Source organism: Felis catus, chromosome C2 (assembly GCF_018350175.1).
Source record: "Felis catus isolate Fca126 chromosome C2, F.catus_Fca126_mat1.0, whole genome shotgun sequence".
Lineage (NCBI taxonomy): Eukaryota > Metazoa > Chordata > Mammalia > Carnivora > Felidae > Felis > Felis catus.
This window is the reverse complement of record NC_058376.1, coordinates 69,386,386-69,414,129: the sequence shown is the minus strand read 5'-3', so window position 1 is coordinate 69,414,129 and position 27,744 is coordinate 69,386,386. Positions and strand designations below refer to the sequence as shown.

Below are 27,744 nucleotides of genomic sequence, written 5' to 3'. Positions count from 1 at the left end.
CGGGGTTGCCAGGGGAAGGCGAAGCGCTAACAAAGCCTGGTCCCGCCCCACCTCTCCTGTCCCTTGAGGCCCAAGCTGGTACCGCCTTTCCCCGCCCAAGTTCTGCGGCTTTCCCCAGCCCCCGCCCAGGGTGTGTGGGACTCCATCTGTCCTCACATCTCCTTCCGCCTGAGGCCAGGTGCGAGGTGAGGCCTTGTCCCCGACAGCCTGTTTGAGAACTAGCCTCAGGTAGCAACCCCTAGGGGAAGAAGAGGGAGGGAAGTGCCCCAAGCGCCCCGAGGGCTGTGCGGGTCTGAGGGAAGAGTCCTGCCCTTGGGCTCACCTGGATTCTGAATCCCTCCTTGTTCACCGAGCAAGAGGAGGGGGCTGTGATCTTTAAGAGAATATGATCTTGGGAGATTACTGCTCTGTACCCAAGCTACGTGTATATTTTGTACCCAGGGCTACTATTTTATGATTTCTTACACAGACGATGGTGATTTGAAAACCGAACGGAATCTAGGATCAGAGACCCCTACTGACTAGCCAAACCACTTTTTTTTTTCCTACCTGTGGGGGGATTGTCATGAGGATTAGTGGACATGAGTAGCACTATAAAAACTGCTATCAATCATTCATTTTCCTAATGTCTATTGATCAGTGACTATATTCTAGGCTAGGCTATTCCTATAGTGAGCAGAAACTGTCCCTACCTTCAAGTATACAGTCTAATGGGGGTGGCAGGTGTTCATTAAAAATCGCACAAATAATGTAATGAGAGCTGGGACAAGTGCTGCCCAGGAGAGAGGCAGGTAAGTGGTGCTCTGAGAAGGTGTAATGGAACTGACCTGAGATCTAAGAACCTGTGAAAAAGTGAGGAGTTAATTCCGAGCAAGGGGAACCATGTGTCCCAAACCCACTACCTTCTATTCCAAACCCTGACTAGTGTATACGATTGCCTGGTCCTTGTTTCCAAGAGCTGTTCGGAGAAATTGCCTCTGAGATTCTGGTGTCTGGAGCCTTTCATTCACGTAACTGTGGCCTTTCGTTAATAGAACTGAAGCTCTACTTAGCCCACACCAATAAAACCAAATGAGGAATTCCAGAAACAAATCTATATTCCACGTTTGATAAGTCCTATATTCTTCAGCACCCAGCACATATGTGTTGACCTGCCATTCCACACCGGGTGGCATGTATGCTTCAGAAAAAAAGGAAACCCATTGAATTTTAGAGTTGTGGGGCCTGGAATAAATAATTGAGGAAGGTCTACCATACTGAGAGCTTCAGGAGTGGAAAAGAACTTTGTAAAACGTTAGAATCATGGAACATTAAGATAGAATGGACCTTTCCTCACTTATCTGATGTGAACAAATGGTCTCTATTGCTCAAAGGCAGAAAAGTTGGGCTTTGGTGCCTCTTCAACCTGAGGAGACTATGATTCTAAGTCTCTGTGGCTCAAAAGTACATGGAACTCCTGAGAGTCAAATGAAACATGGAAGGAGAATTTGACCTGCCCCTCCTTCAGTGCGCTCCATTTCTACTACCATCTACCCAGTCACGCACACTTGAAAAGTGGGGTCACCCTATACTCTTCTCTCCTCCTCCTCCTACACTGGTTCCCAAGTCCTTTACTTCTGCCTCTCTTATCCCTCCCCATTGTAACTGCTAAAAGGCAATGATGCTCTCAAGAGTTGTTGCTAAATGTGCCACCATATTCTTTTAACCAACCTCCCTGCCTGGAGCTTCACTCCACTTCCTTCAGCCCATCTACACAGCTGTTGATCCTTCAATATGTGTTTCAGAGTCCAAGAAAGAGTAAGAAATCATATACAAATTTAACAGCGTTCAACATTAAGAGTTTTTAGCTATAATGGGATTGGACTAATGGAAGATTGGCTAGTTAAGATGTAAGGAGAGATCTGAAGTACACAGTAATCACAAATGTAAGGAGCAACCACTACCCTCGAGATAGATTGCCCAAGAAAGAGCTGACCTCCCAAGAGCTTGTCAAAGAGAGTGTGGCCACAACTCACTGAATGGTAGAAAAATTGCTGAGGTGCCAGGCAGGCAAAAATCCACAGTCTAGGACACTGAAGAAGTCATTTACGAAAAGAATATGACCATGGGTGAATATTGTTCTCTGCCCAAACTTAGTGGGAGCACTCTACTACAAAGCTTCCCAAGAGAGGTGCCAGGGGAAGCTGCTAGGCATTGGGCCCTGCTAGCTGCCATGCATTGTGGCAGTCAGACATGCATGAGATCACATCCTGTAGGAACCAGAGGCTGGAGAAGCTGTGCACTACAGGATTGCATCACTGGAGAAACTTCGTGCTCCTGATGCCTAGCAAGTGGAGCATATGGAACCTGCAAGAGAAACCCTTTCTTCCTCCAGTATCCCTCCAGTGTCAAACTCTACCAACAGAGTTTGACATGGCAGATAACAAAGGAGAAATATGTAAAGAACCTGGTTCAATTTTTGCTGAGAAGGCAATGCAGGGTGAATTTGGAGCTGAGAGGCAATAAATTGGTAAGAGGCATATCAAACTAACACCCAAATCTGATTGTGTGACCCTAGTGCTTAAATCCTCTAGTGTCTCTCTATTGCCTTCAAGATAAAGTTCTAAAGCCTTAGCAAAGCTTACCAGGCCTTTTATATTCTGTACTTGGTCTATAGTTCCAGGCCTAGACCCAACCACTCCACCTCTGCCCACCCTAATCCTCCATAATTACTCACAGTTCCCTTAATTCACTACATTCTCTGATACTTCCATACCTTTGTCTAAGGAGTCCTAGCCATTAAAAAAAAAAAAAAAATCCTTCCTTGCTCTTATCAGTAAATAGATGCTTACTGAGTATCTATACCTGGCACTATTGTGGGAATTGACAATACAACAATGAACAAACCAGGCTTCCGAAGTCTCTGTTCAAATACCATCACTCTTTGGGAAGAATTTTCTGATGACTTTCTCCTACCTGTAAATGTTAGATGTCTTACCTAGAAGATTCTGTTTTCCTATATCTAGTGCAGACTTTTTAACACTTATCATACCCTATTTTAGTCACTTATTTTCCTATCAATCTCTTCTACTACCCATGAGCTCTCTGAGGGCAGGGTGTATGACCCATTTATTTCTGTATCGCAGTATTCAGCACTAGTCCTGATCCATAAAGTTTTATTGGATTATTAGCTCAGGATCACATAATCAGTCAAATACAGGCCTAGGACAAGAATCCTGGTCTCCTGTCTAATAGCCAAGAATGCCTCTTCACTAGAGCTTTCTCTGCTCTGTGGGTGTTATACCTCACCCTGCTGTGAAGGACAGTGTTTTTCTGTTGGAAAAGACAAGTGCAATGTTGAACATCATCATGAATAACAAAAGAAACAGAAAAAAAATAGATCCCTATCTTATATGGAAAACTGTGGTGCATTCCCTCAGAGCTATCACATATTTTGAGTTTCTAAATCATAGTAATGCTATAATGAAATGGGAGGTAGGGAAGACAAGGAAAAGTATGAATGTGATGTTGGGGGTATTCTGACAACTTCATTCTGAAAAAATGAAGGCTGATAAACTTATGACAGACGGTGTTAAAGTGACCCCAGTTTTGTACACTGATCCCCAAATTAGAAGACATGTCATGCAACTTTAGAGAGCACAGTTAATGTAGCAGTCTGTAAAGGGTGTCCTGAGCTTGTGGACCGTGATATGAACCTGAGGGATTTAGAATATTAGCATGGCTAGTTTAAGATAAATCAAAAGAGATACCTGTTCACCTGTTAAATGATAAATATGTGGAACTCATAACTTCCAAGAGGTAGTATTAGCATGATATATAAGCAATTTTGATAAATTTGCTGATAACAAAGCCAAAAACTACTGCTCAAAAAAAAGGACAAGGTCGGGTAGGACAGCTCTTAGCAATATTGCTGTTGGCATCCAAATGCTAAATTGGCTTGACCGTGGATCAAGCCCAGGATGGAAAAAGATTCAGATTTCTGTGAAATAAAGTTGGAGAGGCAAAGCTAATTAATATGAATAAGTTGAATTGTGGAGAACTTGGAAGTCAGACATGGCATCATTTTGACAAGAAAAGACATGAAGATCCACTAAAGATTTTTGAGAGTGATGTGATGAGTGGTTAAGACATTTTATGTGGGAAAACTAAGCCTGAGTTTCCTGCCATTGGGAAAATGATTATAATATTAGAAATTACCTACAAATAGGGTGTTGTAAAGATTAAATGAGATCATGAATGAGCAATGACTGCTCTTAGGCCCTTCTTATGCTGGGCATCCTTTCATTCTTTGCAACTGGGTGTAATGTAGTTAGACAATTACCATATCACCAGGACAAAAAAATTAGGACATACTCTGACAAATAATTTTTGTTCCACTTCAACGTTCTAAAAATGTACTTTTCATGATACAAATGGGAATATCTTGGATATTTCAGTGATTTAGGGGGACAGCAGGACATAATATTTGAGACTAGGTTTGTCCTAGAGAAAATCCATAATGTGTAAGTGTGTTATTTAGAGAGAGGGAGGGAGTATAGTATGGAAAGAGCAGTGACATAACCCCAGATTCTTGCTTCAGCTCCAACATAAAACTGTCACCTTGCGCCAATGCACTCCACCTTTTTGTATGTCAGTTCTCTCATCTGTAAACAGAAATTAGTGTAAGTCAAATTGAACTCCTTCCTTTTTTTTAAAGGTGCTCCTTTTTGTTTTCTTGACAGTTTTCTAAAACTCATCAGGGACTGAAGTAGGGAATGAAAGAGAAGGAGGATAAATCAAAAATGGCCATAATGGGGGCACCTGGGTGGTTTAGTTGGTTAAGCGTCTGACTTCAGCTTAGGTCATGATCTCATGGTTCCTGAGTTAGAGCCCCATGTAAGGCTCTGCACTGACAGCACGAGCCTCCTTCGGATTCTCTGTTGTCCCCTGCCTCTCTGCCCCTCCCCCACTAGTTCTCTCCCTCTTTCTCTCTCAAAAATAAACATTTTTTGGGGCGCCTGGGTGGCGCAGTCGGTTAAGCATCCGACTTCAGCCAGGTCACGATCTCACGGTCCGTGACTTCGAGCCCCGCATCAGGCTCTGGGCTGATGGCTCGGAGCCTGGAGCCTGCTTCCGATTCTGTGTCTCCCTCTCTCTCTGCCCCTCCCCCATTCATGCTCTGTCTCTCTCTATCCCAAAAATAAATAAAAAACGTTGAAAAAAAAATTAAAAAAAAAAATAAATAAACATTTTTTTTAAATGGTCATGATGTATTAGACAAGGCAACTGAGAAAGTAAAAGAAGTATGTTTCAGGTGCTTTTATGGGAAAGAGGAACTGATAGGAAAGGGTAGCTGGTAGATAGGACTGCAGCATGGTTGAGAGTCTACAATTGGAGATTTGGGAAGCATTGGGGTAGAGCTCTGGTTGCAGCCACAAAAATCAGCCTGACCTCCAGCTAGAATACAGGAGGGTGCAGCAGCTCAAGATTCCAGCTGCGACATCTTTAAAAAATCTAGAGAAAATAGTTTTGAAAACATTGTAAAGACAGCAGAGGGCTTTAGAAGCAATGAGGACTAGATTGATTAAAATTCCAGGAGGGTGTGGAGCCCTTCCAAGGTGAGCTGAAGATCACAAGCCATTTTTTCCCCTGGAGCTATTTGCCAACTCTGGCTGTGGACTGAGGATTGTGCTTGACCCTTTGCAGAGAGACTATCTGGGGGGAAAGTGAAACTGACAAGGCTTTTGTTAGTCAAACACCAGTGGCACAACAGACTAGAAACTTTAGTTTTTACATGTCTGGTATATAATTTAAAAAGTACTGGGTATGCAAAGAAGCATGAAAATGTGTTTAGATACACTGAGGTAGGCAAAGGATGGCTGTGTGAATTCATTCTGACATCTCACTCAGGTAGGTAATGACTTCATGTACTGAGAGTAGGGACAGTAATAGTTGGGTGGGATGCAGCCTTGAAGGGAAAGTCGTCCACTGGAAATTAAACAAAAAATAGAATTATAGTGATGGAGAACGCACAAATCAAGCAAGGTGGAAGCAGGAGTGAAGCAGTTCCAGAGTAGAAGTGAGGCATGGTTGGAGTGTAATGCACTCGCTGATATTGTAAAGATTATTATGCTGTTACTGCTTTATAAAATAAGAATAGATTAGTAATAGATTAGAACTTTTCTGTTCTTTCAAATGCACTCAGCTGATCTCAATCTTAGAATCACATGGCCATCTTAAAACTTGTTCGTGCTATGGTGTTTTATAAGTGTCAGAAATCTTAAAGACCCCTCCTCTAACAACCCAGCAAGCAACGTCAATTCTCATGAGGGAATCCCAGCTCCTATTTATAAAACTAGTGTAAGGTTACACTGCTTTAGAATGCTTCCTCAGTAAGAGAGGTTCTGCCAGTGATTAACCAGATGTTCCTACTTTCTTCCCTTGGCTCCTGTTTTCTTTAGAAAGTCCCAGGTGTCTTTGGCCCATGGAATATTCTGTGAATTCTATTTCCCTGCAATCAAAAGAAATCTATCCACTTTGCTAATTTGTCCCAAACTTTCTTGCTGGCTTCTAATACTCTAGGTGAGTATTTTAAACTAGAAGCTAATTTTTCCTTTAACAACCACTATTTTTACAGTTTGTTTTCTAATGGACATTCTTTTTAAGTTATAGAAATCTCAGGGTTTACTAGAAATCAATCGCAATAGTTACCAGAATTTCTTCTGTAACACATAATCTTAAAACATTGAAACTTAAACATTGAAAGAAAACTTAAAAGTTTTTCTACAGAAGTGCTTGCACTTCCTCAACCTTTTTCAAGTGACGGCACACAAAGAAATAAATGGAAGGCACACACTGAGGTAAACTGGAGGGTACTGGGAAGTTTTTATGGAGCTTATACAAAAATTCAGTGCATTTTTATTACATGACTATAATAAAAAGTAAAATACAAAGTAACAGTAAAGATATAACTGTTTAATTTGAATAAAACTCCCAAATAAACATTTGAAAACTTTATATAGAGAAGTCAAGTTTGTTTTCTTATCATGAGTTTGCTTTATATCAAGTTTTGTGTTGAAATGAATACATGAGGTTCCTGACAAAAATCTTTTAATGATGTTTTCTTCGAATTCTTACAGTTAACATCAGTGGAAAAGTTTGCCTCACATATGGCTTTTAGCAAATAGTAGAAGGGTATTTATTGATTTTTCTGCAGTTGACAGAAACTCCTTTCTCTTAACCAGAACCTGGATCGTTTAGCTTCTTTCTTTTTTTCATTGAAATTCTCATGATAACATGAATAGATTTCTAATGCACTTGAACTTTTTCATATCATGTATTTCCAAATAATGTGTTTTGCTGCTAATCTCCTTAGGATTGAAGCTAGAGTATCAGTATCATGTAACTTCACATTTCCTTTCAATCTGCAAGGATTGTTAGTATACTTATTTTCAGACACTCCTTGAGATTTTGATTAAATTCATTCTGGTGCTCAAAAATGTCAAGCAGGTCAGTTTTCTGAAGACAATAATCTCTCTTCAACAACTCTGCAGCAAAGATCATTGACTTTTTTTTTTTTTTTCCAATTTTTCTTTTAGCTCCTAATCTCCAGAGAAAAAGCTTTTCCTTTGATAGTTACCTTGGTAGGAAACAGCAGTTTCTTCACATAAGCTGAAAACAGACGGAACCAGAATGGCTTGGATTTTATATTAGTAACATACTTTAATGTGGAATTCACATTTACAGGGGAAGTATAGACAAGAGCTCATTGTGAACAAAATAATGTCTTACTTGCATCACAGGCACGGAGAACATGGAGAGCAGATAGAGTGTAAAGCCTTCCCACCTTCCTGTCATCACAGATTTCCCACCGGTATAGGAACGGCTGTGCTTGCATAATCTAGAACATCTGATTTGTTTTAAAGTACTTAGTTACTACTCCATGTACATCGCCCTGAGTAGTTTTGGTACTTTTTGGCAAAACAATACTTTTCCAAGCATTCCTCTCCAGGGATTCTAACTAGTGCTATTAACTGAATGCAGTTACTTAACAACTGCAGATTCACCACTCTGCAAGGAAATGCTTTGATTCATTTGTCTTGTACAGAATGTCATCAATGAATCTTCTAATAGTATTATTCCAGAATAGCATTTATATCTTTCCTTGGCTTCGTTTGATCCCAAACATGTGGTCATTTCCCAGGCAGGTTGGTAAAATGAGTAATTCTACAACTATGAGAGACATGTTGGCTTTATTTCTTAATTAGGGGACCTTTTACTTAGCATCTTGGATCCAATCTGATGTAAACTACTATTGTAAATACTGCTGTAAAGTTTCCTAAAAATAGTGGTTTTCGGAGTGTGATTTCAGGGACTTCAGAGGAGCCTGGAGACTTTGGGGAGTAGGAGTCCATGAAATTAAAACTTTTTGTAATAATATTAATACACGATATGCTTTCTTCACTCTTTTTCTTAAGAGCGTACAGTGTTTTCCAGAAGCTACATGATGTGTGATACTATAACAGATTGAGTACAAAGCAGATATGAGAATCTGGCTATCGTCCATTAAGCCAGACATGAAGAGATTTGCAAAAAATGTAAAACAATGCCACTCTTCTCACTATGGGGTTTTTTGTTTGTGGAAGGTATAGTTATTTTTCATTAAAATGTTACTTATGTTGATATGTAAAGGGTTTATTTTTATTTTAAAACTAATATTTAAATTTTTTGTTTTAATTTCTAAAATGATAAATATTGATAGATAAAACCCATATTAACAAAAGCTCTTTGGGGTCCTCAGTAACTTTTAAGGGGTCCTGAGACCAGAGACTTTAAGAATTGGTCTCTTAAGAAATTGTCTGTGTAATGTATTTTCTGCTAAGTCCCTGGCATAATTTGTCTGGCACCATTTTCTTCATTTGATAATTTTCCATGAAAATAAGATACTTAGATAGACAAAAAATGATCAGGGTAAAACAAATCTAAATTTTAAATAACACTAAAAATAGTAGATATTAGGGGCTCCTGAGTGGCTCAGTCAGTAGCGCATCACACTCTTGATTTTGGCTCAGGTCATGATCCCAGTGTCGTGGAATCCAGCCCCGTGTTGGGCTCTGCACTGGGTGTGGAGCCAGCTTAAGAGTCTCTCTCTCTTCCTCTGCCCCTCTCCCCTGCTCATGCTCTCTCTCTCTAAAATAAAAAAAAAAATAGTAATAGGTATAAATAAAAATGATTCATATTTAATTTTAGATTTTACTTTATGGTAGGAAAATAAAAAATATATTTCAAGTATTAAGGCGACTACAAGTCTTTTGACCATAACAAATCAATTTGTAAAGAAAATAAGGTCCATTTTCTTATAAGTATTTTTAAATAAATCACAAAATTTTTGAAAACTGAGCATTTGATAAGTGGGAATTTTGAAAATACTATTGTTTAATAATCAGAGTGTTAGATTTCTAAAAATATAAACGATTACTTATAATCAAATGGAGTTAAAATAGTTTGAAAACTATTTTTTGTAAGATATTAAAAAGGTTCAAACCCCTCAACTAAACCAATTATTTTCCATTATTATTTGTTTTTAGAAATATTGCTTTTTATTTCTATAACAAATGTCATTATAAAATTTCATTATCAGATTTTGAATATTTTACATCAAAAGCCAAGAATAAATAACTATACAAATCAAGTCAAAATTTCAAAAAATGAGTAAGTGATGATGATAATGATGAGGCATTTGTGCCTTCTTTGTTGGGGAAAAAAATGTGAAAAATAAGAGCAAATTAAATCAAAGGAAGACCTAAGTATTTGAAACATATGCACAAATGATTATCACTAATAACAAATACATTACAATTAAGCAATGTTTATCAGACTTATGGAGATGGTTCTAACATGATGGTTAAAGTGGAAAACCCTATACAATCATCTCCTCTGGCAGGTGCTGCACATAAAACCTTAAGCACAAAAACAATAGTTACTGGAATATGGAAGTTTACTGACAGAGCCAAACAGTATCCACATATAATTTCAACCGTTATAAGTAGGTGAATGGTTGTAAAATGGTTGTAAATTTTGTATCACTATAAAAAGTTTACAACCATCGATCTCTCCTGGAGACACCTGTAGCCCATTCTGCTTTGGCCACTTGTGGAAAACTCAGCTATAGAGACCTGTAAAAGATAGAATGGGGTGAAATGGTAAAATGTGTATTACAATACTATCTGATGATTCTCAAGTTTTCTAGGAAGGCCTATGGCATAGTAGGACGCAAGATGAAACTTAGGGGTGTGTAGAGTTTGAATAGATGGAAAAAAAGAGAGCACTTCAAGTAAGCCAGCCAGAATTAGCAAAATACTGAGGAAAATAGAAAAGCAAGATAGAGTTCTACTAACAATGGATGAACAAGTGCTAACCTTCAGATATATAATCTCTTGGAAATATGCCAGAGTAGACTACGTGTTGGAAATTTGTGTTGGTAAACATTAGTAGAAAAATTCTAGTTTAAAATTGTGTATAAATCATAGAGAACCTTGAAAGTCAGGATATGATTGCCATTTTGTGAGCAGGGCTCTCTGACCTATTAACAGCAGCGTAGAATATAGATGTGGACATGCTGGACACACAGACTAGACCAGAGAATGACCTGAGACAGGGATGCCAGTTAGGAAGTGCACAGCGGGTGGTGAGGGGCTGAACCAGAATAAAAGGAGTAGAAATAGAGAGGAAGGGAAGATTTGGAGACATATTTCAGAGGAAGCATCAATGGGATTTAGTGAGAGATTTTTGAAAAATCTGGTCTGATAATTTCTGTATTTTAATGGCTACACTTAAGACCATTTCTTTTTATTGTGATTACGGATATACTGTATATGGATTCTTTGCTATCATGTCGTTTATCCTTTATCCATTTTTCCTATGCTTTCTCCATTCCATTCTTGCCTTCTTGTGGGTTGATGAAGCTTCTCCCCAGGGCTTGGAGGTCAAATGACTGAGAAAATAGTGGCATGATGTTCAGAAATGAATTTAGGAATGGGACTTAGTTGGGAGATGGAGAGTGAATTTTAGTAGAGATGTGTCCTGGAGATAGTAGGAAGTGAGGTCAGGGATGGACAGACAAGTATAATCAATGCCATTTTGTGGTAGATGGAGCCATGAGAGGATGTGAGCTCTTCAAGAAGGACAGAAAGACAGGAGCTCAGGGTGCTGAAGACTGAGTTTTGGGAAGATTGAAAACTCGTCTGTCACCAGGAAGGAGGAAAAAAGTTATGGTGACAGAGGAGGAGTGCTGACAAAAATAGAAAGACAAGAATGGTATACGCCATCAAAGGAAGAGAAAACCTCAAGAAGGAAAGGACAGTCATGTTTAACAGGCATCTCCCACATCAGACTGTGTGTGTTCAAATCCTGCTTCTGTCTCTTAAGAGCTACATGTCCTTTCAAAAGTTTTATTTCTCCTTAGTTTCATCATCTGTGGAATGGTGATAATATAATCTACCTCATAGGGATATTTTGAGGATTAAGTGAGAATATGTATACAGAATACTTAACATAGTATCTGGCATAGACCAGAAGTTAATAGGTATAATTGATGACTTTTAAGGGAAAAATGGGGTGGTGAGAGCAGAAAGAATTTCAAGAGGTTATAAAAGGAGTAAGCATTCCGAAAAGACTGTAGATATGGAGAACTCACTAGAGATTGGACAAAAATGGAGAGAGATCTCGGAATATTCTTAGAAGAGGCAATGGGGTAAAGGCTTTGCTTAAATTTACTCTGTAATGACCAAGGGCTGTCATTCTTACTGTTATCATGGAAGCCTGGTTAATTAGGGTTCGACCATCTTTTCATTTACTTGATGCCATTTTAACCTTTAGAATAGAAATCAAACAATTGCACAACTAAAATATACTGTCAAAATAAATACAAATAGGCAAAAGTACAGCCTCTTTGAAGGAACAGTATGGTACTGCCTGAGAAAATCAAAAATTGAATTTCCATCTGATCCAGCGACCCCACTTCTGGGTATATACCAAAAGAATTGAAAGAAGGGACTTGAACAGGTGTTTGTATACCTAGTTCATCACAGCATTACTCACAATAGCCAAAAGACAAAAACAACCCAAATGTTCAACAACAGGTTGAACACACACACACACACACACACACACGCACAATGGAATATTAACACTCTACAACATGGATGAAACTTGAGGACATTATGCTAAGTGAAACAAGCCAAATACAAAAGAACAAATATTGTGTGATTCTACTTATATGAAGTACCTAGGGTAGTCAAATTCATAAATAAAGAAAGCAGAATGGTGGTTGCCAGGTGTTAAGGGGAGAGGGAAATGGAGAATTATTGTATAATGGGTACAGAGTTTTAAGTTTTGGAAGATGAAAAAATCCTGGAGATGGATGGTGGTGATGGTTGCACAACAGTGTGAATGCATTTCATGCCTCTGAACCATACGCTCAAAAATGGTTACAGTGGTAAATTTTGTCATGTGTGCTTAACCACAATTTTATACATATATTCAGACAATATGAGAAAATAAGGCACTGCCCTTTCCTAGACAAAATGGATTGAAAAGTTATCAGAAACAAATGTAATGTTTAAATTACATTTACATTAAATTACATTAAATTACAAATTTAAATTACGAAATATTTCATACATATAAAATAAAATGCATGACATAAATATAGGATTAAAGCTAATGAAACAAACATCTATGCAGCCACCATCCAATTTAAAATATAGACTATCACTAATGGTGTTGGTATCTCTGTTGCATCTCCCTGACGACCTTCTCTCCCTCCCCAAAAGAGGAAACTCAAAGTGGGAATCTGTGTTTGTCATCCCTTGCTATTTGTTGTAATATTATGACATATATATGTAACCCTAAACAACAGATTTCCTTTCCATCCAGCATTCACCCCTGATGGTATTTGTAGCATACTCACTGAGAACTGTGCCATCTTCTCAATGAATTGAAGCTTTTATCATTATGAGCTGACCCTCCTTGTTCCTAATAATGCATTTTGCCTTTAAGTTTCCTGTCTGGTATGAACATTTCTTTTGGTTTTATTTGCCTATTTATCCATGTAGCCTCTCACCTTCAGTTGTTTTGTGTCCTTATGTCTTTTCAGATGTGCCCAAATTTGGATTTTTGAAAAATCTGGTCTGATAATTTTAATGGCCACACTTAAGACCATTTCTTTTTGTTTTGATTATGGATATACTGTATATGGGTTCTTTTCTATCATGTTGTTTACCCATTTTTCCTATGCTTTCCCCACTCCTTTCTCGGCTTCTTGTGGGTTGATCAAGTTGTTTTGTTGCTATTGTTTTTTTTTTTAATATTTATTTATTCTTGAGAGAGAGACAGACAGAGACAGAGTACAAGTGGGGGAGGAGCAGAGAGAGAGGGAGACACAGAATCCGAAGCAGGCTCCAGGCTCTGAACTGTCAGTGCAGAGCCTGATGCGGGGCTGGAACTCACAAACTGTGAGGTCATGACCTGAGCCGAAGTCTGATGCTCAACCTACTAAGCCACCCAGGCGCCCCATTGTTGCTATTGTTTTTAATTCCTTTTCTCCTTTCTACTAGTTTGGTGTTTATATTATTTTCATAGTAATTACTCTTGAAATGTTGCTATGCATACTTGAGTTTTTACAAAGTCTAAAATTAATCAAATCTTTCTACTCTTCCAAATAAAAGAACATACAGTGAATGATAATGGAGTACCACCAACCTGAGGCCACTTTACTTTCTTGTCTTGGGACTTCCCAACAGGGTCAGAGGTATAAATCTACAACTAATGAAACAGGGCGCTGTCGAAAAACACCACCAGACGCTGAATAGAAGTGAGGCAAGATTTTATTCACAGCCGGGCCAAACCTGATCTCCTGATCTCAAGGAGAAAAGTGCAGAGAATGGCCCTGAACAAAGGTAGCAGTGAGCTTATATGTATTTTAGCAAGTCAGAATACGTCATTATTTAGCTAACCAATTACAATTTACAACATTTCATGGTAACCAATTATATTGTGACACACAGACATTAGTTTTGGCGAGAACCTATCAATTTAAGTTCTTTGTCCTAAGAGGGTTTAAAATGACCAATCATAGTTAGACACCTAAAATACTGTGGGGTAGTGAGTTCGTGACTTTTTACATGTTGGTCTTGCCTAGGCCAGATCTTGGTAGAAGGGGTGGGGGAGCATTCTGCAACCTAAGTTATCTATTTAGCAAGCCGGTGAAGTTACAGAAGTGAGATAGGGTGGTTAGTAATTTCCGATAACCCTAATAGGGAACTACATAAGCTTTTATCTCAATTATTCATGAAAGGTGAGGTTAAGCCGAACTTATATACAATAAGCTTTCTGCTATCTTATAAGTTGACCTATTACACTAAGACCTAGTTTGTGGCAACAAACTGGTGGGAGACTAGCTTGCCCCCAACAAGAAGTAACAATGGAGACACATTTCAGTGTTTTCCCCCCCCTGCCAGCCGGCAGAGTATTTCCACCGTTTATGTTGAGGGTGTGTGAACTTGGGAGGGTATCAGGTTTGTGGGGTGGACGTAAGAGAGTCCTTTGGTTCAGTTGTTCACTTTTTGTGGGCCTAAGACCTGATTTGTTTGCAACTTGCCTGGTCATTTGTCTGAGAGTTTCAAGTTTTGGGCATCTACATTTGCATCTTACCTTCTTCATTTGCTTACCAGTTTGGTTTCTGCTTTACTCATTTTATTTGGCACTTAAGGATATCCCTCACTTTCTTCCATGTCAGCAAGGCAATCTGAAAGGTGTGTTTTCTGGGATTTGTCCAACATGTATGTGTTTTGAAGGGGCGGGGGGCTTTGTTTTGCTTTTTCTTTTTAAAGGTTTATTTATGTAAGTAATCTTTACACCTAACGTGGGGCTCAAACTCACCGCCCTGAGATCATGAGTTGCAAGTTCCTCCAACTGAGCCAGCCAGGCACCCAATGTGGGACTTTTTGGATTATCTTGTCTCTTTTTCTCTGCTAACAGCAGACAAAATCTTTTAATCTGCTGTTTGTGTACCATCTATGGATTTTTATGTTTTGTTTCAATTTGTCCTGGAACTTTTTGAATGAAATGTACAAGTTTTGTCTTTTACAATTAGAAAAGATAAATACATGCAGATGTAGGGAGAGATGTTCACCAGAGAGCTGTTTAATGATTATTTTTATTTGGAAATAGCCTAGTATCAAATAATATTCACAGAGTAAATTTTGCTACAACTTATCCTGCCATAAGAGTTGTGTGTGTGTGACATGGAAGATGTTCATGATATGCTATTGTGCACGACCCCATTTTTATTTATACAAACATACATGTATTTATATTGAAAACATTCTGGAAGATGTCCAATATTTTGGGGTGACATCATTAGGGGATATTTTTGCTTACTTCTTGCTGATCTTTACTTTTTAAGTGAAGACGAATTGTGCGGTTTTTAAGTAGAGGACGTAATTATTTACAATAACACAAAGCAGCGGTTAGTAACCCATTTTCTAACTTCGGAGTTGTGTAACAATGGAATGTAAATACCTTGTGGGGTAATGATCTCCCCAGGATGGAGAAGATCAAACAGAAGCTGGGTGACCTCTGGTCCAGGATTGCTGTCATTTTATGATTCAAAGATTCTCAATTAATTTATTTATCTTTCCCCTGCCATTAGGTCAACCAATCAATGCCTCAGACAGATAAGCAAATATGCATCCCCCCGGAGCTGCCGGAATTGCTGAAGCAATTCACCAAAGCCGCCATTCGGACCCAGCCACAGGATCTCATCCAGTGGGCGGCTGAGTACGTACTCCTTCTCACCTCAGCCCCAGGTTCCCATTGGAGGTGGAGGAGGGGTGGTCGTCCGGCAAACTGAGGAAGGTGTCAGGACTGCAGACTGGGAATCAGGACTGATTAACATAATCTTTGTGATGTTCAGCTCTCGAATTGCTTTGATGCTTTAAAATCCACACCGCAAGAAAACACACCGGGCCAGGGTGGGTTGCCCTCCCCTAAGCGACCCAGACTGAGCGACAGGCCGCCAGAGCACTCGGCCAAGTGTCCTGGGGCGATCAGCAGGAGTGGAGTCCCACAGCTCGGCGGCACACGTCCCAGGGCGGTCCCTGCACCCCTCCCCCGTCCCAGAGGACACAGGCGCCTGGAGCCCGGCAGCAGCCGCGCCTGCAGTCAGTCCCTGGTCTAAACCAGGGCCGGGTCTCTGGTCTCACCACTAGAGAGCAGCAACGCGCCTCGGGGAGCGAGGCGATGTGGCCGCGGGCCGGGCAGCGCGCGCTCAGTCCACGCTGGTTCACCTCTGCGGTTGCGCTTTCTTGAGACCCGTTCCTCTGCGGCCGTTCAGCCCCGTTCTTGCCCCGGCCAGACATTCTGTACCTTGTCTTCGGGGAAATCGTTATTTTCTTTAGTGTTTCTCGGAGCTAATTTGTTCCCTCAACATGAAGATGTCCACCCAGTGCACGCCGCACTGAGGAGCAAGGAGGCAAAACGGGGTGCCGAGGGCCGGAGGAGCGCGGGCCTGGCTGAAAACACCGTGCCTCTAGCTCAGGGCCCGTTTTCGGGAGAGACCCCCGGAGGCTGCTGGGTGGAAGGAGCTCACGCCGCGGTAGCCAGCCGCTGGCCCGCATTGCAACAGCTTTGCGCAGAAAGCCTCTCAGCTATGGAATTGCTTCTTAGACAGACATGCCCTCTCGAAACTGGGGATCTGGGGCTTGAGGCAGGGGGTGGGCGCTTACCAGACCTCCTGGACCATTTTCAGGCTAGTTTTACTGCTTAATGCCGACCTCCTCAGCAGCGTTTCAGGGGGAAAAGGGGAGTCAGAGAGGCTTGTGGAGCCTCGCCGGTCGGCTGGGGGAAGGGAGAAAGTCTTCAGCATGAGGCGTACTGAGCAGGTGGGACGATGTGGGCACCTCGAGAAGGCGCACAGTGTTATCTGAGCGGAGCCTCAGTCTCTGAGTCGGTGCACTCCCGCTCCCGCTCCGGGTTTGGGTCAGGATGAAGCTTTCACAGATGGAAGGAAAATAAGCCAGTGGTGCTCGTAAAAGGGAACATAATGGGGTTGCTTTGCTAGTAACGAACACTGTTTCGTTTTCCATTCTAAATTTTATATATTCTCTCTCAGACTGAACTTTGGCATCAGAAGACTAATTTCTTTTGGCATACTCAGACAGACTTTGTTTTATACCATACAATAGTTTAAAGCCCCATTTTATTATGCTGCTGCTTTGTAACAAGGAAAATGACATTTCTTGCGATTGTCCCTGACATTTATGGGAGAAAACATCCCACTGTTGTAGCCAGCTTGCTCCCATTTTGTATCGTGTGCTATAAATTTTTTAAGTATCCGTGAAGAATCAGTTTGTAGTTTAACTGCAGTGAAAAAGGAGAGCGTGACCTGAGAGCACTCTCCATCTATTCAGACCTGAAAAGCACTTATCAGATGGTTTTATGTGACTTACAAGCCCATGGCACTTTAGGAACCCCGTAAAGTATTTCCAAGACAAAATATGTCTTAATTTTGTGCTTAATTCATCACAAGCAAGCATCTCCCTAAATAGGTGCTCTCAGTGAAGAAATCATCTCCCGGACATCAGCAGGACATAGACTTGTCTCATGGTATGTGTGACCACACGAATTGGTCATAGATGCGAATAACCCTGCAACTGTTGGTTGCAAATGAAGCTAAATGACCCACAGGGTACTAAATCCGGGAGTACAGCCTCATTTTCACATTCTCTAAATAACTTGGCCAGAAAGTCCAAAGACACTGCTGCTGAGTCTCACTCTCTATCTGCACAGTCACTTCTGTCAAATGAGGTGCCATGTTTCTGTCTCTCCCATTTATGCCACCCAAGTTTCTCTAGTCCACTCCTGTTGTCAGTCTGAACCCACGTGTACCCCAACACTGCACACTGTAAAAGGCGTCCAGACAGTATTTCTTCTGCCCTCTCTGCTGCTGACGTCTGAGGGGTACCTGGAAGGTATTGTTTTAGGCCTTGTAGCTTTAGCTCTGCATTGGTCTGTGGCATAGGGACAGGCAGTGGTTCATCCCCATCATTGTATGGCTTGACCCTAAAATGGGCTTCTACAAAATTCCCTCTGCATTCTTTTTATACTACCCGGATTTGGGGAAAAAATAGTGAAAATATTTATTCATGAAAACTAAACCAGAGAGAGGCAGAGGCATGTGATCCAGGGATAATTACTAACAAGGCTTTTGAAGGAGACAGTCCCTTCCCGACAGCATTGGTGACCCGTGTGTCAACTGCTTATGTCCATGCCTGCTGCGGGCAGCCCTTTTTATCTGAAGCCAGTTTTGAAATAGGACTCAGCATTTTTTTCACCTTGCATCAAAACAAAGTCCACGCCACAAAACATCTATGAGCAGGCAAGTTTTTATGAAAATTTTTGAGGGAAGGTAGAGAACAGTTTTACTTCACACACCCCACATAAGGTGGTCTCGACCCTCTGTGGCTTGTCTTCTCACCTGAGCCTCCCTTAGTGCCCTGCCAACCTTCTCTCCCTTCCTCCTTTAAGCCCAAGCCTCACCACCTCCAGCTGGAGACCTTTCCTGGATCACCCCTAGAGCGGCTTCCTCTCCTCCTCTTTCTTATACAGGTCACTTTAGTGCTCTTCCAGCTTTTTTCCAAGAGCGCATATCCCTACCCCTACCTAATATCACCTTTTAGTATGTCAATAGCCATTTTACTGAAAATAAAGATTTTATGTTTGAAAGACAGTCCTCTAGGTAACTAGGATTCTTCCTCCATAAAAGAGAGAGGTGGATTTAAAATAACAGTGACCTTTTCCTCTCTATTATATATATATATATATATGTGTGTGTGTGTGTGGTGGTATATATACATATATATATAATGTGTATAATACGTATAGTCTATGTACATATGTATGTATATGTGCATATGTGTATATACATATCATATATTATATAATTATATGTAGTATGTGTAATGTATATGATAGGAGAGAGAAACAAATTACTGTTATATATTATATATATTATATGCATATCTATTGTATAGAACACATATATATCTCCTATTATATATGTGTGTGTGTGTGTGTGTGTGTGTATGTATATGTGTGTGCACGCACACACATGTGTATATAAAACACTTAGGAGGGGTGACTGGGGAAAAAACCCAGGCTCAAGATGCTTCAGGGAATTCCATACCAAAATTTTTATTGATCATTCCTCATCCTTAGAGAGAAGCAAATCTTTTTACTCCCTAAGTGTTCTTTATACCTTGAGGGGAAAGTAACATATTCAGGCTTTTCCTGTACATTGATGTAACGAAACAAAGTGTCTGGCATATAGAAGCCCCTAACAAATGCTCTTTCTCCATCCCCTCCCCTCAAGAAAAGGGGAAGGGGATTCTCAAAGCAGCCAGAGGCCACTGGCATATAGGATGTTCTCCCCACCCACCTATCTTTTTTCTTGTAGTTATTTTGGGGCTATGTCTCGTGGAGAGATTCCTCCAGCGAGAGAGCGGTCTGAGCGAGTGGCTTTGTCTAACTGGGCAGAGCTTACACCTGAGCTGCTGAAGATCCTGCATTCTCGGGTAAGGGCTGCACCCCAGCATCAAGGGGGAGGATGGGCAATGCTGAGTCCAGGTGGATAAAAACAAAAGCTCACCATCCTCTGTCCAGCCAGCTGGCCACTCAGTATCATGAAATTCACTAAAGATGCCTTGGAAGTAAATCTTCTCTTGGGGAAATAGGAATGATAATGAAATAGACCGTAAGCTGAGTTATCAGTGGAGTCATCCCAGGTTTCCCTGAAGCTGGCAGAATGTCCAGGGGCTCAATTCAATACTAATCCCTTCACCCCAGAGGAGTGCAGATCCAGAGTCCCTTGACAATGTCTGCCTTACTCATCAAGATCATAATATGATGCCGGTCACAGTTTGGAGAGGAGCGTGATTTAGTTCCCCAGTTATCTCAGGTGCAGACATAACCTAGCTTTTGGAGAAAATCCTGGCTCTCTTCACAGCCACATAATTCTGGGAACTTCCCAGTGAGTGGATGAGGAAGGTCTGACTTGACAAAGCTGCAGCTTGGCCAGTTCTCAGGCAATAATGTTGAGCACCACCAAACTCCACTTTAAAATCCAGGACAGAGATGATTGCAGTGATTCAGGACTGACAGCCAACTGCCTTGCTCCCAGAGGCTTAGCATTTCACTAGAGTGAGAGGGGCAGGGAAGGTGCAGTAGTACTTTGTTGGGGCATCTGTAGCCTTCTTACATCATTGGCCAACAACTGGCCATTTGTTCCCTTCCTCCTCTTAACCATCAAGCACCTTATGCAACAGATGTGACAGAGATCTGACATGCCTGGGACCAAGTAATATTAGGCATCCAGACCACAGACCCCATAATATTCTTGGGAAAGTGTGAGGGTTGCATGGGAAGTCTAGTGCAAAGATGTCCATAGACCCTAGGAGCAAGAGACTTAATATCTAGTTTTTATTTCCTCACTGATCAGTGGTCTCAGACAAGTCTTCTGCCCCTTGGTGTTTCATTTTCAGTCTATCCTATCTGCCAAACTAGAGACAAACTAGGGATGAAACGGCAGACAATAAAAGCATCAGAAAAAAACGAAAATGTAATAAGTGTATTATTTCCCTATGATTTTCACATCTAGAGTTAAAATGATTGAATTATACCTCAGCACGCTTTCCACTCCACTGAATGTTTCTCTACCCTACAAAGAGAACTGCCAGGGTCCACCCCTGACCACCACCCCCTACCAAACCCTTTGCTGTGTGCTGGGAGAACATGGGCTTTGCTGTGCATTGTCCCTCGGGGCATCCTCTCATCCTATCCCTCATTCTCTGTCTTGTGTCCGTGCCCTGGCCTGCAGGTTGCTGGCAGACTGATCATCCATGTAGATGAGCTGGCCCAGATATGGAAGGTGCTGAGTCTCCCAACAGATCTGTTTAACAGTGTGATGAACGTGGGCCGCTTCACGGAGGAGATTGAGTGGCTGAAGTTTTTAGCCCTTGCTTGCAGTTCTCTTGGAGTTGTAAGTGAGCTTTACTGCTTTTTTGTTCCTTACGGGAAAAGCTCTGTCTGAGCCTGGAAGAGCAGTGGCTCTGCACACAGGGTCAGTCTCCTGGGCTGAGGATGAGTATGCCTCTTTTGTCTACTTCTCCTCCTCTCTGAGTTAGGTCTTTCCTCTGCTCATCAGCCAGAAGCAGGGGGAAGGAGGAGAGAGGGGAAAACTGTCATCAGACCCTGGGGAGAGGGGTAACCTCTCACCACTCCACCCATATTCCTAAAGATAACCAAGAGCCAGCTGTAGATTTGCTTATACTTGGGTTTCAGATACCTAGAAGATATACCAATAGAGACACTTAAAAAGATGTACAGCCTTATAGAAACTACTATTTGATAAGCTTAACTGTATATAAAAATCAGAGATGAGAGAGCAGGAAAGGAGATATGAGGCTATTTCCAGACTTATAGTCTTGACATCATCATGGATGCAGGATGCTCATACAAATTCATGCCTTTTCCAAATTTGACTTGATTTACAATTGGAAAAGGAATGTTTCTGTTTTAAAGAAAAAGATACTGCACACAGTTCATATATGTGTATATACATATATATATATATATATATATATATATATATATATATATATTTAGGTATCAGATGTGGACTCACTCTTGTTAAACACTGTTATAATAGCTTAAATGAAAATGAATCTGGGGGCACCTCGGTGGCTCACTCAGTTAAGCGTCTGACTTTGGCTCAGGTCATGATCTCATGGTTCATGTGTTCCAGCCCTGCATCAGGCTCTGTGCTGACAGCTCAGAGCCTGGAGCCTGCTTCAGATTCTGTGTCTCCCTTCTTCTCTGCTCCTCCCCCATTTGCACTCTATCTCTGTCACTCAAAAAAGAATAACTGTTAAAAAAAATAATAAAAATAAATAAAATGAATCAGAAACATGGTTTTTAAAAAATCCCTGGAATACATGCAAGTTTGAAAGTTAATGAGAAAATCATTGCCTCCACCAAAAGCAAATGGGACACAGAGGTAGTTTGAATCAGTCAACAAATCTAAACACCATCTTATTCTTTGTTCTTGAATATGCTTGGGATATGTATCTGACATTTTTGTTTCTGACAAAAGTTACGAGAAATAACTACATAGTTCAACTTTTCCTATGGGTTTCCCCTACAACTTTCATTACAATCATTTCTTTTTTATAATTTTTTTTAATGTATATTTTTGAGAGAGACTGAGAGACACAGTGTGACTGGGGGAGGGTCAGAGAGAGAGGGAGACACAGAATCTGAAGCAGGCTCCAGGCTCTGAGCTGTCAGCACAGAGCCCGACGCGGGGCTCAAGCTCACAGACTGCGAGATCACGACCTGAAGTTGGACACTTAACCGACTGAGCAACCTAGGTGCCCCATCATTATAACCGTTTCTTCAGAGACAAGGTGAGGAGAGGCCATTCATTCACGGTTTTTTGTCTCATTGTCCTAATAATAACATTATATAATGAATAAATTGCTCTCCTCCAAAGAGGAGAGGAAAATGCAGCCAGAGTAGATGTTTTGCCTGTCATCACTATCACACTTCTGTGGAAATAGCCCCAAAGATTGGGGGAAATCCAGAAGGGAAAATTAAAAATTGACACATTTTATTAAATTCTCATAGGGTCACAAATGTATTCATACTACTTGCAGAAGTGTTTGGGATGAGGAGAGGGGAACATACTGTATTTTATCTGTAGTTTGTTATTTTTTCAATGTTTATTTATTTTGAGAGAGAGAGACAGAGAGGGGGGAGAGGCAGAGAGAGAAACCCAAGCAGGCCCCATACTGTCACTGTACAGCCCAGTTCGGGACTGGATCTCATGAACTGAGGGATCATGACTTGAGCCAAAACCAAGAGTTGGCCGCTTAACCAACTGAGCCACCCGGGAACCCCTGTCTGTAGTTAATTCTGATTTTCCTGGTCTACCCTACCCACAAAGGGTTGAGTAAGAAAATAAGTAGATTCGATCTAGTCCAGGAATTTTAGTCTGATGCAGTAACTGAAACAGCTTTGAGGTAAAGGCCCAGCCTCTCAGATTTCTTCACACCACCCCACTCTTCAAGATGGCAGCAGAGTGCATAATAGGGAAAGAGTGACTTCAGGACTGCAAAGCCACCAAAGAAAGGGGTCCCCACATCCCTTGGTGAGGTGTGTGAGTCCTTTCCTTGTCCACATACCTCACAGGAACCAAGAGTAACTATGGAAAGCTAAATTCCATTCCTCCCTCTGCTTAGCTCACAGCGCAGCTGCTTAGGTTTACTTTGATATGTCTGCCTCCAAGCTGGGGAGGGAAACCATGAGGGGAATTGTATCTTTCTACCTCCCTCTAAAATGAGGAGGTTGAATTAGATGTTCCATGAAGTTCTTTCATCTCTAACATTCTGTGATTCTATTCCCCCTTCTCTGCTTCCACTGAGATACCCTCAGGCCTGGCTTTGGATAACAGTGGGCTTCTCCAACACTGAGAGGTCCTGAGGTATCTGTGCCCCTCCTCATCCCAAGATCATAGAACACCTAGAGGTGAAGTCAGTCTAAAGGGCTAATCTGTAAATAAAAGGTGCTCTGTGAATCCAGGAATAGGCCCATTTTACCCATTTTTTTCATGCTGGACTATTGCTAGGAACTTAAAAGTGGAGGTAGGAGCCATCAGTCTGGTGGAGGCTTTGCATTCTAGTTAAGTCATAAATCCTTAGAGGCAAGCCCAGGAATTTCCTCCTTCCTTTGCCAATTCACCAGCCAGCCATGATCTTGGTGCCATTTAGAAAAACCACTTCCCTCCTTACAGTCTACTGACAGGAATTTTAGATAGCAGGTACTTTCTTGAGCTCTCTGGCTCTACACTCATGATTCAAAAGACTGTGGCACGCAGACTTGTATTCCTCTTCTCTCTCAGCACTCCTTCCGTTAGACTAGCATATATTACCTCCTGTTCCACTGAGACCGGTTATAGAAAAGGAAGATCATGTAATTGTGTTCACTGGAAGGAAGGACATATTTTGTTAGCAAATGATTCACTTTCTGAGCCTTTCACCTCTGGGTTTGAAAATGAGTCTCAGAAGATGCTTATAAAGGCTCTCTTTATGAAGTAGAGCCCCACATGACCAAAAAAATCTTGTGCAACAGAAGGCAGATCCCTGTTTATGTTAGATTTATTTAAGTTTTCCAAAAAGCTCTTGTCCAAAGAATTCTTTACCCATTCATCCATGTATTAAATCTTTTAAAATATTTTAAAATCTTATGAAGACAATAGAGCTTAAAGGTTTGTGTTTGAGTGATCAGCAAAAGATACTATTTAGAGTAGAAAGCACCTGCATTAGCTTGTAGAGCTGCCAGAACGAAGTACCACAGACTGGGCAGCTTAAGCACCAGGAATTTATTGTCTCACAGTCCTGGAGGCTGGAAGTCTGAGATCAAGGTGTCTGAGGCCACTCCCCTTGGCTTGTAAATAGCCCTCGTCTCTCTGTTTCTTCATATGGCTGTCCCTCTGGGTATGCATATATCTGGTGTCTCTATGTCCTAATCTCCTCTTCTTATAAGGACAGCAGTCCTATTGGGTTAGGGCCCACTCTGATGACTTAATTTTAACTTAATTACCTCTTTAAAGGCCCCATCTCCAAATATAGTCACATTCTGAGGTCCTGGGGTTAGGGCTTCAATATATGAATTTTGGATGAACACAGTTCAGCCCTTAACAGCACCCCCAGCTGGATGAGTCTGCAGAACAAAGGCAGTAGGGGATTCTTTTTTTATTTTATTTAAAGAGAAGCAGAGAGGATGAGCCCTGAATGGAGATCATAGAGTCCCCAAACCCCTTTGACGTCATGTCACGTACATGCCCCTCCCTCTCCCTGACAGCCTCTTACCCAGCCTTTTGTCTGCCTGCCTCTCACCCTCCTTCCTGGAAGTGCCTGGCCCTCTGCCACATACAGCACTTCACAGGATTTCCAGGTGAGGACTCCCGAGGGCAGGGGAGAGTCAATGAAAATGGCCTACTGCAAACCAAAATTTCTTTGACATAATGTGGCTTATCCTTTTAAAATTCATGTGCATTGATGCTTCTGTTTCATAAAATGGCAATGTTTGTAAATGCAGAGAAACAAAATGTAAATATTCAATCAATTAAAATTAATAGTTAATGCAAAAAATGTTTAAATCACTTGTCACTTTTAGGAAGATGGCCAAGTTTACTCAGCATCCTCATATACCTCCTGACATACCCATTTACACCCCTGGGTAACACACACCAGTTAAAGAACCATTATTGAGACTTCCATTATATTCAGGGGGAGGAAGGGAACAGAACAGCTAATAGCAATTGCAAAGAAAGAACTGTGCTGGCCAGCCTTTGGGGAGATAGTGCAGCTGCCTTTTCTTTCACCCAGGCACACCCAGTGCACCACTCCAGACTCATTTTTCACTGATCCCTGGAAGGTGTTTAAGGATAATCTGCACATCATCTGTTTTGGTAAACCATCAAGACATATATGCTGACCTATCTCTGCTAATTGAGAACTAAACAATCCTTTCTTCCAATCACTTCTTTCCTTTATCCCATAATTTCACAACTTTTTCACTTGTGAAATTTATATAAACAGTAGGTTTATTTAAAGACACAGGTAAAACCTCAGTTCTGAACATGATCTTTTAAATGTTCAAGTTTCATTGTAAGCAGTGTTTGCTTCTGTACCATAAACCCTCTGGAATCCATCATCTACTTAATTTTTCCCCAGCAACAACAAGGTGAATGTTATGTCATATAAAATACTAGGTGTTTTGGGGCACCTGGGTGGCTCAGTCAGTTAAGTGCTCGACTCTTGATTATGGTGCAGTCATGATCCCAGGGTTGTGGGATCGAGCCCTGTGTCAGGCATCATGCAGAGCGTGGAGCCTGCTTGGGATTCTCTCCCTTCCTCTCCTTCTGTCCCTACCCTGCTTGCATGCATGCACACTCTCTCACTCTTTCTCAAAAAATAAAAAAAAATTAAAAAAAAAAATACTAGGTGTTCTGGGGCACCTGGGTGGCTCAGTCGGTTGAGCATCCGACTTCGGCTCAGGTCATGATCTCACAGTTCATGGTTTGAGCCCCGCATCGGGCTCTGTGCTGACAGCTTGGAGGCTGGAGCCTGCTTCAGAATCTGTGTCTCCCTCTCTCTCTCCCCCTCCCCTGCTCACGCTGTCTCTCTCTCTCAAACATAAATAAATGTAAAAAAAAAATACTAGGTGTTCTGATTAGATGGATCTACGTGTTTTAGAAGAAGTGGTTTTAATGTTCAGTGTCACTTTTCCTGTATCCGGGACTCCTATCTTCCCAGGGACTCACCTTCTCCTCCCTCCTTGCCCCTACTGTGGCATTGTTCCACAGACTGCTGGAGCATATAAACTAGACTAATTACCTCAGCTCTTTAGAGGTAAGATTGGAAAGCAATAAGAATAATTTTAATTTTTTATAATATAAAAATTGTGAGGTTATTCTGATTAAAGTAATAAATATCGTAAAGTATTGAGCAGTTCATAAACTTAGTCCCTTGAGAGTATCCCTCCAACAAAGAAAGGAAAGGAAAAAAAGAAAGACACCCAGGATATCAATATTTTTTAGATCAAATTAAATGACATTTGGGGGTAAAAAATATTTAAGCTTTCCAGAGTATTACATCATTCCCATTTCATTTTATGAGAGCAATATTTTTGTTTTCTTTCTGGCTTCTAAACTCATCTTAGGAATTTAATTTGGAATAGTGACTTTTTTTCTCATTTTATCTTATGGCTTTATAGACCATTGCCAAAACTCTCAAGATAGTGTGCGAAGTGTTATCATCTGACCATGACTGTGGACCTCCCCGGATCCCATTTAGCACCTTCCAGTTTCTGTACACATATATTGCCGAAGTGGATGGGGAGATCTCTGCCTCACATGTCAGCCGAATGCTGAACTACATTGAACAGGAAGTGTAAGTAAACTGTTACACATTGAAGGGGAAAGAATACCAATAAAACAAACATAGCAGGCCAAGATATAGGGAAGTTACTACATTATACTGCCCTGGGAACAGAGAAATGTTGTGAAGAACAAGAAATAAGGACCCAAAAGCAAAGGGGAAAGGGCAAAAAGAATGGCATAGGACAGTGATTCTGGTGAGGGGTTGGAAATGCTACTTCTCAGGCTGTTGCCTAAAATACCCAGTTACAAACTCAGGGGCAGGGCCCAGGCATCTGTGTCTTAGCAAGCCCCCCAGATGATTCTGGCTCACACTCAGGTTTGAGGAGTAGGATAGGAGTGGAGGAGGAGGAGGAGCAGGGGGCCAAGAGGTCAGAGAAAAAGAGGGTGATAAGGGCAGAAGCCACAGCAGAATTCACTTGGAGTGAGAGAGTTAATATATTGTCTTTCTTAAGATTGATTGCTAAACGAACTAACCCCAGATGTATATTTTTCCCAAACAGAATTGGTCCTGATGGTTTAATCAAGGTCAACGACTTTACCCAAAACCCCAGGGTTCGGCTGGAGTAAAAGCACAGTTTTGGCAATTTTAAAGGAAGATACAGAGATGATTGAGCTTCAGAATGACTGAATCCCACGTGCCATCCAATGTCAATTTTCTTGTACAACTGGTACACACTAATAAACAATTAAGCAAACATGCGAAA

The 27,744-nt window shown here is 41.1% G+C and overlaps 1 protein-coding gene across 10 annotated transcripts; it reads left to right on the top strand.

Moving 5' to 3' along the window:
- The first annotated feature begins 3 nt into the window (after positions 1-3).
- On the top strand, positions 4-27,744 carry ROPN1 (rhophilin associated tail protein 1). Of its 10 annotated transcripts, none has more exons than XM_045037042.1 (8): positions 4-185; positions 6,441-6,561; positions 13,782-13,937; positions 15,692-15,819; positions 19,496-19,613; positions 20,915-21,076; positions 26,875-27,050; positions 27,541-27,744. In XM_045037042.1, exons 4-8 carry the CDS (start codon positions 15,704-15,706, stop codon positions 27,605-27,607), a joined length of 639 nt encoding a protein of 212 aa, XP_044892977.1. In that variant the 5' UTR covers positions 4-185; positions 6,441-6,561; positions 13,782-13,937; positions 15,692-15,703; the 3' UTR covers positions 27,608-27,744. The 10 variants fall into 10 exon arrangements, with proteins under 10 accessions (XP_044892977.1, XP_044892976.1, XP_006936186.1 ...); XM_045037041.1 differs by having other exon boundaries at positions 4-228; XM_006936122.5 differs by lacking the exon at positions 13,782-13,937 and having other exon boundaries at positions 6-178.